The sequence below is a fragment of the Strongylocentrotus purpuratus genome, unplaced genomic scaffold, assembly GCF_000002235.5.
Source record: "Strongylocentrotus purpuratus isolate Spur 01 unplaced genomic scaffold, Spur_5.0 spur5_scaffold_6, whole genome shotgun sequence".
Taxonomy (NCBI): domain Eukaryota; kingdom Metazoa; phylum Echinodermata; class Echinoidea; order Camarodonta; family Strongylocentrotidae; genus Strongylocentrotus; species Strongylocentrotus purpuratus.
This window is the reverse complement of record NW_022145612.1, coordinates 1,771,676-1,790,084: the sequence shown is the minus strand read 5'-3', so window position 1 is coordinate 1,790,084 and position 18,409 is coordinate 1,771,676. Positions and strand designations below refer to the sequence as shown.

General features: G+C 35.4%; 1 protein-coding gene and 1 long non-coding RNA gene across 2 annotated transcripts in view; one reads left to right on the top strand and one right to left on the bottom strand.

Annotated features, from left to right (window-relative positions):
• The first annotated feature begins 4,945 nt into the window (after positions 1-4,945).
• Positions 4,946-7,940, top strand: LOC105447435. Its single transcript, XR_004066800.1, has 3 exons — positions 4,946-5,033; positions 6,596-6,633; positions 7,786-7,940. It is a non-coding gene; the product is annotated as an uncharacterized LOC105447435 (long non-coding RNA).
• A 1,808-nt stretch (positions 7,941-9,748) lies between these two features.
• LOC577803 (ATP-dependent RNA helicase DHX30) overlaps positions 9,749-18,409 on the bottom strand; it is a 29,207-nt gene continuing 20,546 nt past the window's right edge. The window contains exons 17-22 of the mRNA XM_031000359.1: positions 18,064-18,182; positions 17,024-17,124; positions 16,535-16,622; positions 14,886-14,991; positions 14,144-14,382; positions 9,749-13,669 (exon numbers count right to left, since the gene is read on the bottom strand). Coding sequence (XP_030856219.1) covers positions 13,535-13,669; positions 14,144-14,382; positions 14,886-14,991; positions 16,535-16,622; positions 17,024-17,124; positions 18,064-18,182 — 788 coding nt within the window. The 3' untranslated portion in view covers positions 9,749-13,534. The remainder of the gene's footprint in view (positions 13,670-14,143; positions 14,383-14,885; positions 14,992-16,534; positions 16,623-17,023; positions 17,125-18,063; positions 18,183-18,409) is intronic.

The window sequence follows — 18,409 nt, the reverse complement described above, 5'->3', positions numbered from 1 at the left end:
TTGTCTTTTGATAATTCTCGTTTTGTCTTTTGATAATTCTCGTTTTTCTTCTAGCCGACGTTATATTACCATGATCCAACTTTTTCAATTCTTTTTCATTTTAGGGGTTTTACAAGAAGATGAAAAGCAAACGAAACTCTCTAAAGCAATTACAAAATGATTTTTTTGGTGAAATCTTAAGTTATAATTTTAATAATATCGTTCGAATGAATTCGAAAAAATAGAGCTGTCTTATTTAATTTGAAGACTATAATAAAGGGTTTAACCGTTAATTGCTGATAAATAAGTTATTGTTGTGCTCCCCCTTGCATGTACTCATAATGACTAAGTAGTTGGTAACTATTAGTAGTGGAACATTTTCGTTATCGCTAATAACACAAAATGCCCGGACGTTCGACCCCGCGGGGGTGGGGGGGGGGGGGGTACTCAGATTTGGTTTTGACGGGGTGTGCCGCAAAGCCTCGAAACCCATACCCATTATTAAGGGGCATTTTTCTTGAAAAAATGTTATTTTTCAAAATTTTCGGGTGTTTTGCAAATTTTGAAAAAACGGACCCATTTTTAAAGGAATCACACTAAGAAAATCCACTACATGTTTAGGGATTTGAGTGTGAAAAAGTTACCCATTAGAGGGTATACACTGACTACCTTGGAATTTGATTGTTCAGATCGTGACTGGACGGCAAGTACAGCCGCACAAAATAGACCGGAAGCGACTCAGTCACCAAGCTATCCCAGATTGCATTTGAAGTGGGGTATGAAAGGAATATCTGGGCATTTCGGGGTATTGGAAATGAATCGAAACAAAAACAGAGTTTTGAAGTGATGTTTCCTCTTAATATTTCCTTCCTTTCAAAGTCAAGCGATTGTGCAAAGTCAGGCACGTAGCTAGAGTTCGTTGTTTGGGGGGGGGGGGGCACATACATGTAATCGATCGAGGTAAAAAAAAGGGGTCTAAAAAAGTTCAACCGATCTTGGAAATTTTACGGGGGCACGTGCCCCCCCCCCCCCCCGTGGCTACGTGCCTGGTTAGCGTAAATAGTTACTAGAGAATGAAACATTATGTGTAGCCGATCATTAATAGTAAGTTAAGTTTAACATGAACATATAAATCACCTTATTATATTTCAGATTCCAATCCGTCGCTAATGTATAGCTTCCTCGGTGGGTACATCGCTGGCGTGGCATCTATTCTCCTGCTCATCCTCGTCGCTCTGATTGTCTATATCATTCTAACACGATGTCGACATGCACCACTCGATGTCAAAAGCGTGTCTGCGTTACCACCAGGGATATATGAAGAGTGTAACCGAGAGCAAGGGGTGACTAAAGGCAGCGTCGTTGGTCTCGACGATGACCACCAGTACCAGGAGATGAAGATTACAAGTTTGAATCAAGATGGAATTTATTCTGAGATATAAAGCAAATTTATTTGGGAGGAAAATATTAGGAAGAGAAAATGGAAATGGGAAGGAAATATTGTGTCTCGAAGACAAAAAAGAAAGAAAACAGATGCACAAATTATAGCTGCTTGTAAAAGGGATGTTATCAAAACTACTACTTTATTTGTCGAGCACCTAAGAATGAAAAATGTGTTGAGAGAAATTGACCAGAAATATACACATTTGTTAATGGGCGATCCAACTTCACAGGTTTTTGCAACCTTCATGGAAAGCCCCGCATATAACCTTTATAAACATAGTTAAAATTGACCGTTACTTTGTATATTTTTATTTTTATATTGCGAAATAAAATTGAATTGAATTGAATTGAATTGAAATCTGGAGTTATTACATATACCCAAAGATTCCAGAAAGAAAAATTCAAGCACTTTCAAACCTACCAATTCCAGCTATTAATAGAAGTTTGGATGAAGGTAATCATAAATTCAGAGCGCCAGGATAAGTGACAAGATGTTAGCTGATGTTAGCAACTATAGACCTATTAGTGTTTTAAGCGTAGCATCAAAGATTCTAGAAAAATCGGTCTGTGTTCAAATTGAAAGATACTTCAAAGAAAATGATATAATTTATGAATTTCAATCTGGTTTTCGACATGATTATTCGACTGAAACATGTCTAATTCATTTGACTGATTATTTGAGGAGAGAAACTTCCCAAGGGCGCTTTGTTGGTATGGTGCTCCTTTATCTGCAAAAAGCTTTTGATACAGTTAATCATTGCGTCTTATTGAAGAAGTTACAACTAATGGGTTTTGATAAGGCAAGTTTAGATTGGTTCAGATCCTACTTATCTAATCGGCACCAAGTAGTGGCCATTCATGATATTCGTTCCAAACTAATGCCTATATAGCAAAGAAAGGTTATTAACATTATCATCGTCGAAAGGTCTCCGATCGAAAGCATGCCAAGCAATGATGAATAAGGTATGGCAAATTACTCTTTCATAGAATGTGTGAAAGTCTCCTAGTGTATGTAAATGACTAAAATAAACTCGAACGACTGAATTTTCCGCATGTTTTTTATCAGATGTTCAGAATGTATGGTTAAAGTGTTCCACAACGCTCACAAGGTTGATTAAAAACCTTGGTTCTCTCATAACCAGGGCATTGATTAGAGGGAGAATGACACACCTCAAACAAATTAATAGCCTATCTGTAACTGCTAAGAATAGGATAATTATTCGAAGAATTCGAAGCAAAGCGATTGATGAGTACTGCGTCGTGTGTGTAAACCGTCGATTAGTCTCTTTCTTATTTATGTGTGTTTCTGATAGCATATCACTGTTAGGCATATCACGCAGTGTTTGATGTATAGGAAGAAAAAACAACGAACAACTATCATGATAATATTGATGTATTTGAATGATGGATCATCTATTTATTTGTAACAAAAAAAAATTATTTTCACTATAATAATATTGTAAGAAAACTTTGATAACATTGCATAATGCATATTGCATTGATGAAACAATTTCTTAATCTTTTTCTACAGGGCGGCTATTCAATTCAATTCATTTCAAGGTTTTATTTCTAAAAACATAGAGTACAATGATGCACATGCTGCAGCTAAAAATCTGAAATGTATGTGTTTCCAATGATCGAGGATACATATAAATAGAAAAGAATATCCATTCACAAAAAATATCTACATTATCGTACATAATATATTATATCAACATTCTTACATTATAGATCTCATCCACACACGTGAATTTATTTTAATGACTGTCATGAATAAACGTGTCACTATAACGGCATAGCTACTATTGTACAGCTACCTATTTTAGTTTGTTTGTGAAATATTAAAACCGACAAAACAAAACATGTATGCACTCTAAATGGCAATTCGAGTTTACTCGTGAGTCAAAGCAAAAAGATGTTGCAAAAGTCGATATACCTGACATAATAATATTGCTGAACGAGTCTTTCTGAAGATGTGCTGTGGACGATGATCGGATACGAATAGATCAAGTATAGTTTTAGGAGTGATGAGTTCTGAGAGATATAAGGGAACAAGTTTGTAAAAGGCCTTGTATGTAAGCAGGAGCAGGGGCGTACGCAGGATTTTTTCAAGGGGGGGGGGGGGTTTTAAAATATTTTGCTCCCGAAAATTTGAAAATCGCGCCGGCCGAAAAGTCGCTCAGTGGGGGGGGGGGGGGGGGGGGGGGGGGGGGGGGGGGGGGGGGGGGGGGTAAGCGGACACTTTTTTTTTTTTTTTTTTGGTCTCAAAATTTCAAAATTTGACATTTTTTTACGTATGGGGGGGGGGGGTAAGGTCACCTTATTTAGGTTAGCCGTGGGTATAAATAAAAAAAAAAAAAAAAAAAAAAAAAGCCAAAGGGGGGGGGGGGGGTTTAGGTTTTTTACGGGGGGTTTACATACATTAAAATACCAAAGGGGGGGTTTGAACCCCCAAAACACCCCCCTGCGTACGCCCCTGAGCAGGAGAATCTTGAATTGGATACGCTGTGGGAAGGGAAGCCAGTGTAGAGAACGAATGAAAATATCTATTTATCATTTCCTCATGTTATGAAAATGTATTTTTCTGCATGGCATATTTTGGCATGGTGCATTAATTTTTTGGAAAATAAGACAAAATAAGGAGCAGGGTTAGTGTTGGCATAGTTAGGATTATACTTTAAATTTATAATACTATATTAAAGAAATATTAAGGTCGATATTATATGTATATGCAAATCACTGTTTGACAGGAAGGTTTTGATTGTTTTGACAGCTTTATCAATAAAGTCACTGAAATTTATTTAAATTTAGTAGCAAAACCTTTCCTTTTAAATAATAACAGTGAAATCACATCTAAAAATAACTTTTGAAAAGAAAGTAAACAACATATCACAGTTTCATTCCAAAAGGAGCTAAATCCGTTTCATTCCAAAAGGAGCTAAATCCATGTTTCATTCCAAAAGGACACTTTTTTTTTTTTTTTTGGTCTCGAAATTTGAAAATTTGACATTTTACTCCCTTGGGGGGGGGGGGGGGTAAGGTCAGCTTTTTAGGTCATCCATGGGAAAACAAATTCCAAAGGGGGGGGGGAGGTTTTAGGGGGTTAAGGGGGGGGGGTTTAACCCCCAAACCACCCTCCCCCCCCCCCCCCCTGTGTACGCGCCTGATTGTAACTAAAAAAAAAATCATACTTCCTGGTGAAATTTTAGAATGTGATATAGTGCATTTTGTCCCCATGTAGGAAACAATTATTTTAAGACAAAAAACTCAGTTTTGATAAAATATGGATTTAGCTCCTTTTGGAATCAAGCTCTTCATATATGAAACTAAATCTGTAAACTTAGATCGCGTGACATAAAACTATCTGACTTATGATTGGTGCATTATTACCTGATCAAACTTATCAAATCGAGCCGTGCCTCGGCCAGTGAGTTGATGCTTTGAGAAGCCATATTAATAGTGATCATGGAAGGCAGTGGGTCGATTCCAGAAGGCTTGGATACCAGCGTTTCAACACATGTCATCATTCTGCATGATGATGAGGAACTTTATTTTGATAATAATGACACTTTGCATGATGGTACAATGGATACAAATTCCCAGCTGAATGAGTAAGTTTAAGACATCAAGAGCTCGGAAAAATATTAGTTTTAATTTATAATGTAACTTAAAGAAATAGCTTGGGGATACGTTAAAATGATTTTAATCCACAGAAAAAAAAATTGTGGTATATTTAAGTTCGGACTGTTAAAGGGAAATCCAACCTTATTAGCAAACTGAACTATTGGAAAGTAGTAAAACCAGAGAAAAACATTGGTGAAAGCTTGAACGACACTGGACAAATGATAAGAAAATTGTAATTCCTATGCGGTAAGGGAATTTCAAATTGGGTGATGCCATTATTACGTTAAGTGGCGGACAACTTTACCATTCATTCCGACACACAAAATGACTAAAAGGCTACTCTTTTTCTTCAAAATATATAACCCAGGAGGGCCTTTTCTTTTAAGAGAACCTGTAAGGATATGCTCTCCTATTATGTTGAGTAGTGCCCGAAGGAAGAAAGCGCTTACTATAGGACAAAAACAGGAAATAATGATATTTGTGCACAGAGCATATTCTAAACAAACACTTGAACTTTGAACTTTTATAATTAGTCGGATATATATCAAACTTTCCCCATTTGCGTGCTCCTAGTTTTGCTTTTATTTAAATCAACTCTTTACGAAGGTGCATGGATTGCCCTTAAAACATCCCACGATGATTCAAGTATTGTATATGAGTTTTAAACTACGAGTGCTAAACACGAGCGAGTTTTTGAAGCATTCGTGGGTGATAGTTTATACGAAACGATGGTTATTCTAGAATTATTTTGAAATTGAGTTAGATCAGGCACTCCTAAAGGGGACCAGAGTTATAGATGAATCAATTCAATTCAATTCAATTTTATTTCACATCTCTTTAAAAACACATCAGAAGATAAACAAACAAATCGGGATGAATTAAACAATATCAATATAAAAACATTCATTGACATGGTACTATGAAAGAATTAAGGTTGAAGGATGGTAGATGCGAGGGATCAACAAAGACTATTGGCCTGTTAAGTTTGATCCCCTATATCACCACCCTTCAAGAGAAATACGTTAAAAACACCCAAAACAATCAAACAAACAGATAATTTAACATAGCATAATCACATAAAACACAACATAACTATTTACATAAATCACATATAAGGCAATTAGATCAAATAAAACTAATCACTTTTAAAGAGATAAGATTTATATCTTTCCTGAATGCAAGAACAGTTGAATATACATCTGACAAGCCATTCCAAAATTATGGGCCTTTAAAACTTACCGTGGTTCTTGAAAAGTTAAAATCATAAAAGGTACATACATTTTATTGGAATATCTTGTTTTATAACTTATGGATGTTGCTATTATATTCAAAATAATCAAGGCTGAAAGAAACGTATAAGTGTCGTCGGCATAACAATGACAACAAATATTTTGGAAACGCCTTTGAATAATATTGATCAGATTATCAGATTGTATAGGGTGTAAAAAAAGAGGGGACCATGTTGGGTTTTTGCATGCTAAACCATGGTTAAACCAATGAATGTCAATAAATTACTATGAAATCTTTTTATCCTCCCAAAATATAATAGGCTCGGTGATTCATCCACAGGATCCTGTGTTTCTCAAGGTAAGCATTAGACGCGTCTGATTTGTCTTTTGATAATTCTCGTTTTTCTTCTAGCCGACGTTATATTACCATGATCCAACTTTTTCAATTCTTTTTCATTTTACGGGTTTTACAAGAAGATGAAAAGCAAACGAAACTCTCTAAAGCAATTACAAAATGATTTTTTTGTGTGAAATCTTAACGCACATTATTAAGTTATAATTTTTAATAATATCGTTCGAATGAATTCGAAAAAATAGAGCCGTCTTATTTAATTTGAAGACTATAATAAAGGGTTTAACCGTTAATTGCTGATAAATAAGTTATTGTTGTGCTCCCCCTTGCATGTACTCATAATGACTAAGTAGTTGGTAACTATTAGTAGTGGAACATTTTCGTTATCGCTAATAACCCAAAATGCCCGGACGTTCGACCCCGCGGGGGGGGGGGGGGGGGATACTCAGATTTGGTTTTGACGGGGTGTGCCGCAAAGCCTCAAAACCAATACCCATTATTAAGGGGCATTTAGGGGCACTTTTCTTGAAAAAATATTATTTTTCAAAATTTTCGGGTGTTTGCAAATTTTGAAAAAACGGACCCATTTTTAAAGGAATCACACTAAGAAAATCCACTACATGTTTAGGGATTTGTGTGTGAAAAAGTTACCCATTAGAGGGTATACACTGACTACCTTGGAATTTGATTGTTCGAGAAGAAATACTCCGGGAACCCCACTGCATGTCCATCAATTTGTAAAATTTGTCAAAATGCTGAGAACAGAGTCGCGATCGTGCAGTGATTTCAAACTTGTCTTGCTTTTGCAGCAACTTTTTCCAGGTCGCACAAAATAGACCGGAAGCGACTCAGTCATTAAGCTATCCCAGATTGCATTTGCAGTGGGGTATGAAAGGAATATCTGGGCATTTCGGGGTATTGGAAATGAATCGAAACAAAAACAGAGTTTTGAAGTGATGTTTCCTCTTAATATTTCCTTCCTTTGAAAGTCAAGCGATTGTGCAAAGTTAGTTAGCGTCAGGCACGTAGCTAGAGTTCGTTGTTTGGGGGGGGGGGGGCACATAGCGTAAATAGTTACTAGAAAATGAAACATTATGTGTAGCCGATCATTAATGGTAAGTTAAGTTTAACATGAACATATAAATCACCTTATTTCAGTTTCCAATCCGTCGCTAATGTATAGCTTCCTCGGTGGGTTTATCGCCGGCGTCACATCTCTTACTCTCCTGCTCACCATCATCGCTCTGGTTGTCTATACCATTCGTAAACGATGTCGACATGCACCACTCGATGTCAAAAGCGTGTCTGCGTTACCACCAGGGATATATGAAGAGTATAACGGAAAGCAAGGGGTGACTAAAGGCAGCGTCGTTGGTCTCGACGATGACCACCAGTACCAGGAGATGACGATTACAAGTTTGAATCAAGATGGAATTTATTCTGAGATATAAAGCAAATTTATTTGGGAGGAAAATATTAGGAAGAGAAAATGGAAATGGGAAGGATATATTGTGTCTCGAAGAAAAAGAAAAGAAGAAAACATATGCACAAATTATAGCTGCTTGTTAAAGGGATGTGTTATAAAAACTACTAATTTATTTGTCGAGCACCTAAGAATGAAAAATGTGTTGAGAGAAATTGACCAGAAATATACACATTTGTTAAATCTATATTGGTTTGTAATAAATTAAAATGGTTAATATGATTATCAAGTTAGATTTACAAATGGTTAATGGATTTAGAATTTAAGTCTTTAAGCTGTTAATTCAAAAAATATGAATTCGTAGTATTAGTTGTTTAGTATTGAAAAAAGCCTTTTCCCATTGTGCTTCCGTTCTCTGGAATCGGCTGGATAGTGGGATTCGGGGCGCTGTTTCTAGGCAGTCCTTTGCTACTTCATATTGGAGAATTAGAAATCAGTAGATGGTTGGTATGAACACAAACACATCAACAAACAAACAAAAAATTCAATATGGGGTGGCGAGGGAGAGTAGTGTTTGGAGGTAGTGCCTCGGACCTTGCTGTCTAGTTGGTTCCGGCAAGCAGAGGCATTGCTAGAGCCTTATAGTTTATTTTTTTCCCTTTTTTCTTAAAAGTGTAATATTTCATGCAGGTCTGATGTCTTTGTAATATTTGTTGTTTTGTATTCATTTACACGTTTGTAATTTGTGTTGTACTATTGCAGGGCCTCCGATTATAACAGTGTTTTACTCACTGATGGGGTTACCCTGGGTAAATAAAACAAAATAAATAAATAAATAAATAACCATTCCCAAAGAGGAATTAGCACCGTGGTGTATTGTCATGCCTACCGCATATGAAAACATAATTGATAACAAGTTTTTTTCTGTAGTTATTACATATACCCAAAGATTCCAGAAAGAAATATTCAAGCACTTTCAAACCTACTAATTCCAGCTATTAATAGAAGTTTGCATGAAGGCAATCATAAATTCAGAGCGCCAGGATAAGTGACAAGATCATACGTGACACGAGAATTTGATAAGTGACAAGATCATACGTGGCACGGGAATTTTCAGTATAATACTAAGTCTTGCTTTATTAAAGTGACCAATGATTGATATGATACTCTGAGAGTGTCTCTCAATTAATCTCAAACAATTGTAGGCTTTTAAAAACTACTTCAACATTTTTGTTTTTCTATGACGATATGTTCTTTATGTACATGCACATTTAGCATGTATATTATCATTGTTATGATTGTCTGTAGATAAATGTAGAAAAGTAAGTACAAGGCGTAGAAGGGCCAACATGAATATTTGAATCTTTTAGAATTAAAAGAAAACAATTATCTTTAAAAAAGATTCTGAACAGAAACCATTTCTGAACAATTTAATCTGTTTTACTCACTTGTATGTTTATTATGCGCTCAATAAATCTATCTTTATTATTATTATTATTAGGATTACAAGCAAATCATTGGTTTTGTTTCCCTCCTTTTTTCTTCGATTCAGTTTAGAGAGAACGAGCCATTCCACCATGGTTCTTGTAGATTACACCATCCTCCAATATCCTGTAGCCCTATATGTATGATAAAATAAGGAAGTTGGTAAAATCATCAATGCATAAAACATGAATACAGATTACACAAACACTTCAATTCCATTAGGACAAGGTATATGCAGCATTTATTAAAGGACAAATATAGAGAAATATAATTCAAGCAATTTTGCAGATGCTTGATCTTTTAAAGATACTTACATGCAACAAGAGAAAAGTAAGAGTTCTTAATTTATAAATCTAATATGTCTGCCTTAACACTACATGCCTTTATGTTCAGTTTACAACTAAATTATTCATAGCCCTTGTAAATTTCATGTGTTTTTTTGGTGTGACTCAAGAATGAAAGGTGGACTGTTTTAATCAGAGCCTTTGCTAAATATTAGGTATAATCTTTAATATGTGATACGTCACATTCTCACAAAACGTCATTCGGAACAAATCAATGTTTTACATACTAAAAAATGACAACATTTTGTAAGGTTATGAATCATATAGTTGTTAACTGTACACCAATTTATAGTCAATGAAAAGACATATATTAATTCTCAAAATCAGTAGGGCTTTAGCTCAAATATGACAGACTGATATAAATGGCAGTTCCTTTTATGATCACATGTATTAACATATTTTCATCCAGGAAAGAAACAAAGCTATTTTGAATATACTGGCATAGGAATATCACTTTCAAATACCAAGTTGGTGAATTACCACACACCCATTCACTCATACTCAACTTTGAGGCAGAATTAGTGTTTGACCCTGGGAAGAGATATAGAATAGTAATATGAATATTGGCTGGTATTCATACATGCATAATAACTTCAGTCCAGCGGGAGTTTCATCAATCCTTAGAATCAATCTCAAAATACACTTTTATGATTACAAATGTATCATCGTGCTTGATGATACCTCCCCCTGACGATATTTACAATGTACCATCAAAAGTATCAGATCATATTACAACATGTATTTCTGAGGACTATTGGTAATAAATAATGACAATAAAACAGAACTAGTAATATCATGACTGTTGACATTATAACTTTACTTACTTGTACACGAAAGTGTGGAAAACAATATTTTCTGTGAACCTCCCTACAACATTAGGGATAGATTTAACTACTTCTAACTCCTCTTAACGAACGTGTTAAAATATGATGGTAGGAAAAACTAGGATCATAAAATAAAGGGCTTCTGTATTTATGTGTTTTTGGATAATCTATCAATGTCACTTTATATGTTGCATTTATAAAAACCTTCATACATAGCATAAGCCAACAATAGGGAATACACCGCTATTACAAAAAGTTGAGTATTTCAATGAAACTTTGGATAAAATTCTGTTACAAACAATAGCCTTGTTAAAGAAGGGATCAAATACTATTGATAACCATGACCGCATAATTATATTGTGTATCTGATATCAATCAGCCACTACCATGGAATATGCTTTCATTTCAGGCAACATATGAAATGGGTAACATTTAGAAAAAAGCAGGCTCCATTTTCAACATTCAAATTTGAGGTTTTTTTAAATTTTTTTTTACTCACTTAGATCATACATGCACATTATTTACTTTATAACTTAATTAACCCAACAATCTAACAGTACAAGATAAAATCCATTCGATTATCATTTTATTCATTATTGAACTTATAAATTTTAACAAGCTACAAAAAATGCTTCCTAATCATGAATATTTACCAGAGGCTACATTAGCTCAACTTTACATTTTTCATTAAACTGTCTTTCAAAGTAATAGAAAATTAAGAAATTCTGATACTTTCTGTCTCAAGTGTTATTTTCTTCCCAATGAAAACAGTTACCATTTGCAAACTTTATTCATCTTGCCAAAATATACTGATTTACCTGAAATAGAAGAAATTTAAATTTGTCTTTTTTCAACTTTGTCCAAATAAAAGCAAATGTAATTAATAATTCAAAGGTATTATCTTTCCATAGCTTTCTTCTTTTCACTCACTCACCCCCCTCTCTCTCTGTGTCTCTCTCTCTCACGCTCTTTCGCTCTCCCCATCTATATCACACAAGCATATATGTATCATGTTGTAGTGGAGCATTTCATGTGTCAGAATATGGAAGGAAGATTAGATATTCTATGTTCATTCTTTGCATGAGTACAGTGTATGTGACAATTCAGAGACAAAAAATAGAAATGCTCCACTATTTCATATCAGATTGACGCAAACAATATAACTTTTCAGCTGCTAATGGTAAAATGTTGCATAGATTTAATTTCAACATGTTAAACATTAAAAAAAAAAAAAAAAATCAAAATTTACATGAATAGCACCAAATCTGGAAATAATAATACATGTGCATGTGCGTACAATACAAGTAGCATAAAAACTAAGCTCATTAATATATTACATTGATCAATGTAATATTTAGTTCATGCATCTATCAAAAATTAAAAAGTCAAGAGATTTTCCTTTACAGAGCTTTATGCTCATGCATATAATATATATGAGCGATCTCTATCTATGCTTCAAGTTATTTCATCTTTATATAACACACATCGATGTCAAGTACAGAGAGTGGCAGTGCTGATTCACTTACACATGGATTTTTACTATAGCCTTAAATATAGAAGTAAAAATCTTCAATCCACCCACTACTCTGCATGTACTATACTTCTTGAATACACATTCCATCCTGAGGAGAGTCTGAGATGGATGCTTGGGTCTTACAGCATTTTGGTACATGTGACATGACTGACCCATCTGACTAGGCACAGATGGGCAAGTTATGCTTTGTGTACCATACCAACATCTTCAGTATTAATTAAGTATTCACATTAGTTAAGCATTTTTTATTTGTACTATTGCAGCATATCATTTCTTTAGGATTATGCATTTGACACATTTTCAAGGTACTTCATCAAATAGCTACACAATGATGCATTGATGCAACAGTCATCAGGATTTTTCATTAACAGCCTTAGTTCACATCATCTTGTGGCATGGAAATCTTTCATGGATCATTACATTTCTTAGTTTGGCAAAACAAAATCCACTTCCATATCAGATTACAATTAATCTCATCATTACTATCATCATTCAACATACAGTCCAATATATTTGTAAGCATATACATATAAATTACATTTGCAGTTAAGTCCTATGTTTAACAGAACTTGTTGAATCAGACATGTTAAAAGAACAGTTAAACACATATGAAATGAATAAGGTATTGCACTTCCATTACCACTACATGAAAGATATCATACTAAGGTCAAGCATTACTCCTCTTTCCTCAGCTCCACAAACCTCCCCCTTTACCCCTCCTTTACTTTCTTAGTTCACAGAGTGAAGTACAATGTACATGGGACTATGTGAGGAACCTCTCAGTCAACTCTGCTGACTTGTCTGGTAATTCCCATAACATGGATGAGAGATCTCATCTCTCCCCATGAAGAAACACCATGTACAGAAGCTCTGAGAACCTTTCCCCTTTCCTCTCCTTGACCTTCTTACTCCATTCAGGAAGTATGTAGGACTATACGTGAGGCTTGTTTAGTACCGTCCTGTTATAGGGATGAGAGATCTCATCTCTTCCCATGATTAAGGAACACCATGTACAGAAGCTCTGAAAACCATTTCCCCTATCCCCCCTCCTTGACCTTCTTACTCCATTCAGGAAGTATGTAGGACTATACATGTGAGGATTGTGTAGTACAGTCCTGTTATAGGGATCAGAGTTATCATCCCTATTTAATGCTAGAAGGGACACAACTCTTCCCCCTTTCCCTCCTTTTTATTCCTTAGTTTATCAAGGAAGTACACAGGACTGTGTGAAGAGCCTCTGATCGAGTCATCTCTGCTGTCTGGTCTGGTCTGGTCTGGCCAACCCCTATTACAGGGATCAGGATCCAGATGTTAATTGCTTCTGCTCTACTTGCTCAGCTGGTTGACCCTGCTGAGAGTGTAGGACTTGTGTCCCCAGTAGCTTGCTGAACAGACTCAGTAATGCAGAGTGCCTCTCAAGGGCAGATCCAGACTGTGAGAAGAGACAGAGGAGGAGCAAGTGGCAAGATTGTAGGACATTGAATGTAACATCTACATATACGCTACAGTATAACTTACAAAGGTCAAACCTTTGAACCTAATACATTGTACACAATAAAAATTCTTAAAATGTCAAGAAAGGGAAGAAACCACTTGCACATCCACTAGAACAGCTTGACTAAGTGCCCCGATCAATTAAGATATGAAGACTGAGCCTGCAGTATACTGATTACCTCCTCACTATTCAAATATCACGTGTATCAGTCCCCAAAAACATGTTACAACAATCATGTTCACAAAAACTAAGTCATGTTCTGTCATCGATAACATTTCTTCAGAAAAAACATGGAATCCTAACCTTGAAATCAAAAGGTCAAAGATGAGTCACATGGCAGACAGAATGAATGAGATATGATGAGGAAGGCAGGGAAAGATATATGGAAGATAAACAAACCAAAGCACTCACCAGAAAGGCTGCTTCATTTGTGAGACACTCTTCAGTCATGTGCTTCATTGCTTTGATGAAAGCCATAGTGTAGAGTGCAGTATCCTTGGTCATGTAGAATGTGATTGGTAATCCTTCCCAAGGACTGAACTCACTCCCATCTTCACCACTCTCATGCGGTATCTGTTCATCATCAATCACCAGCTTCACAAGATGAGCAGGGCTGATGCCAGCGTGTTCTGCCAGGACTTCTTTCCTTTCTAAATGAAATACAATAAAAATGAAACCAACTTGGGTTAGGATTGCTGTCCCTTTGTGATTATACTTTCCTTTTTGGTATATATTTTGTCAGGTGATAATCTACATCAAGATTTTTTTATTAAATTGTGGTGTCAATGCATAACGGGGGCACAAGGTATCTAATTCGAGGTAGAATTTTATAACTATAAACATTTGACCTGAAAGATGACAAGGAACATGACAGAATTTTAGACTAAGCTAAACAATTAAAATAATGCGCAAACTAACAGTACTTTCATATACTTGTATTTCTTGTCAGTTGATGAAATGTCATTGCCATCAAGGAAAAAGACTTCTATCTTTCATATATATCAGTAAAGAGAAAAATATCAGTTAGAAGAAAATCAACTGACACTGGATTAAATACATTGCAAGATGAAGAAAAAAAAAGAGAGCAAAATGCTTGACTGTTCTGTCGCAATGTACTTGTATGTGATATCTTGACCACATTAAACCAACCTACCTCTCTGGGATAGTTTGTCTATGTAGAGAGTGTTTCCTGCAAAGGCCACTACAGCCATAGGATGGATGACAGAGCAGTCACGGACAAAGGTCACATCAGATCGTATCTGTAGGGATATGGAATAATCCAATATATATTTTATCAATCTAAAATTGTTTACTAAAAAAATGTAATCATTTGTGGCTTAAGGGATGAATTGCAGATTTTACACTGTACATGGAGGTAAACATTAAAACATAATTGGACTATATTATATAAAAGATATACATTAAGAACATGTGACATAAAATAGAATTATGGTAATACAGCTGGACTATACCACTCTCGGAGTCCAGTAAGCAGTACTCAATGGGTTATTCTTACAAATGTTATATCATTATGAGCTACCGTAAATCTCCGTGTATAAGGCGCACCTGTGTATAAGGCGCACCCCTATTTTTAAGACTTTAAAAAAAAAAAAATAAAAATCGAAAAAAAAAAAAAATCGGGAAATTCTTTTTGCTTTTATTTGTTTTTTGTTGCTTTTTGTTAAAACCAGATGAGATCCAGTCTTATTTCAGAGTTCGGAAATACTTTCATTTTATTACGAGGCAAAGTTGAAGTGCTTGTGAACTAAGTTAGACCTTTGCACAACAATAACAAAATCCAGCAGTCAAAACAGCATGTCCATTTGAAGATATGGGACTACAATGACTATACAATGGTACAGGACATTTCTAGAATAACTCCACACAACTTACCGACAATTTTATGTTGCATTGTTGATATGAAGACGAAAATAAACTGCATAACTTATTTTTCTAATAAAATCTGCCAGTAGATTTAGATCTAAATCCGTACCATATTGCCAAAAAGTAAAAGAAGGGACGTGAAAGATCGTTTCTTACGAAGCTAGCTGCCGCGCAACACAACTGCGCAGGTTAAAATCGCAATTCCGTATTACACCGCACATTGTGGTAGGATACCAAATCTGCCCCCGTGTAAGTGAACTGCATGATACAGGTGAGTGAGCTGAAGACACGGGAGAGCTTCGGCCGGCAAAGTGCTTTGTGAAGGGCATAATTTATCGAGACTGAAAAAAAAAAAAAAAAATCAAAATCTCTTCCCTTCAAAATTAGGAACGTAGTTTTACTTCATATAGTAGATTCCATTCTTTATTTTCATTATAAAATTCATGTTGAGATACAGAGATTTTTGAAAACCACTAAAAAGTTGCATTTTGAGGACTCAAAATATTCTGTACCTGTGTATACGGCGCACCCCGACTTTTGATTTTTCCCCGACGGTAAAAAAAGTGCGCCTTATACACGGAGATTTACGGTATTTGGTCTGCTATCAACCTATCAGAATCCAGTAAAGATTTTCCTTTTGTATTTTGTGATTGTATGCGGTGAACACTTTTGGCAATGTTCTTGATTTTCCAACAACATCTTTATCAGCCCAGTGATATCCTGCCTGCCATTGCGTGCCTTATTGTGCATGCATTCTTGTATACCCAAGGCACAACAATCCGGATGTATGAGGAACTATGGATATGTTCTGAAAGACTTTTACCTAAGAAACCCATATATCTACCCATAAGCAGGTTAAGAAAAAATAATTTCTGTAGTATGAAATTATTTACCAATGTTAGAAATGTCAATACAAACCTTTGAGAAGTACGTAAGCCATTTGCTCCTGAAGTCTTTCTTTCCGCAGTTGACAGATCTTCTATGAAGCAGAATATTGTTGGAATCTCTGGAGGGAGAGGAGGAATCAAGAGAAGATATAAACATCTTATAACAAAACCTTGAGTATGAAATGCAGCATTGATCAATGGTAATGTCTGGTCCAACCTTACTGAATGAATATTCTCTGATCAGCTATTTCAAGTCATACAGCTTCTACAGCAACAAAACACATCTGAAGTATTTCAGAGATTTTATTTTCTTCATAACTAGGAGTGCATTTAGGTTCATGATTTCTGCAGATACTTTGAATACAGTGAGCACATAACATCAACATGACACAAACCTCTAAATACATGTATCATTGCCACAAATGAATAAATCTTGTAATAGCATCTATTATCAAATAAAATCTTGTATTTTTAGGAAAGCATCGGGAGAAGTGTTTCAGTATGAGGATGATATACTTACAAGTCTTTGAAGATCAATTTATTGGTTCTAAGCTTGCCCTTCTCGTGCTTGCCAAATCTTGCCTTGAGAAGGTTGGGATAGAAAGCACTACAGATCACAGCCTGCAACATTATAGAATATAAAAGACATAAGTATATAAATCATATATGTATTACAAGGAAAGGAATATAGTACGCTACAGGATGGCCCTCAAGGTAATTTTTAATTAAATCCCTACAAATCTGTTGAAATATTCCATGCATTGACAGCCATCAATACATCCGAGCTAGAAGCTAACAATGTACACAACTTTAAAAAAATTTCTGACGTGAGATTTATCAGCATACGCATATGAAGCATATTTGCTCCATAAATCAGATATGTCAAAAGGAGCCTACCTGTATGTCTGATGCAAACATTAGGAAAATTGGAACAAACTGCTCAAACAATTTGAACGTGATGTAATTTCACAATACCAAGTCTTTCAAAGTCTGTATCACTTCATAAAATTAAATTGCCTTGAAATTATTCATAGTTTGCATCAGATAAGTTTCAACTTGACATCCATGGTCTAAATAGGACTTTCTGTAACAATATCTCAACAGACTTTGATGGATCTAAAATCTTGTTTCATTAAAGTGTACCAATCACCCAAACTACTATGTTCTATACAGTGTATGTTAGTAGTTCCAGGTCGTAATACTATATTCAAAATATGAGCTTCAATTACTACTTCTGTACATAGATTTTGCAAGATTAAATACACTCATGACTTGTGAGTAGACTACTCATCACACCTGTAGCTTGCATGGAATAGGACCTATAAGGAACCCAAAACAGACTTTGGTTCTGTGTGCATGGTTTTATGTTATTCTTAATTTGTTCATACTCTTTATCAGTTAGCCCATAGAATGCCAGGTGAAGTTTTTTTTAGGTTGATTTTATACATTCTAGCTGGACACAAATTATTTGTGTAGGTGATTGGTATATTTAAAGAAAGCATGAACTTTTGATTAGAAATTTGAAGTTGATAAGTCTTGGAAGGTTAAGAGATTGCGTACCTTTATGAGCTCTGGATCCCCACTATTCTCATTGCATCGTGCTGAAGGATCAAAACATTCACTAGACATCATCACCATCCCGGAATCCTCAAGATTGCTTGCAAACTGACGACGTAACCCTAGGTATAGACATACAAAAGATTGCTTAACGTTCAATCCATAATTGTTGTCACTGCTATATGCTGTAGATACTTAGAGAAGTTTCCATTTATTTCATACTGTTTTCGCAGAATTTTAAAGTGACCTACTCACTATCAACAGGATTGCCTTCACCTGTCACTAATCCAGTAGGATTTCTCCTACAGACATTTTTTTTTCATTTCATTATCATCATAGTAACAGGCAT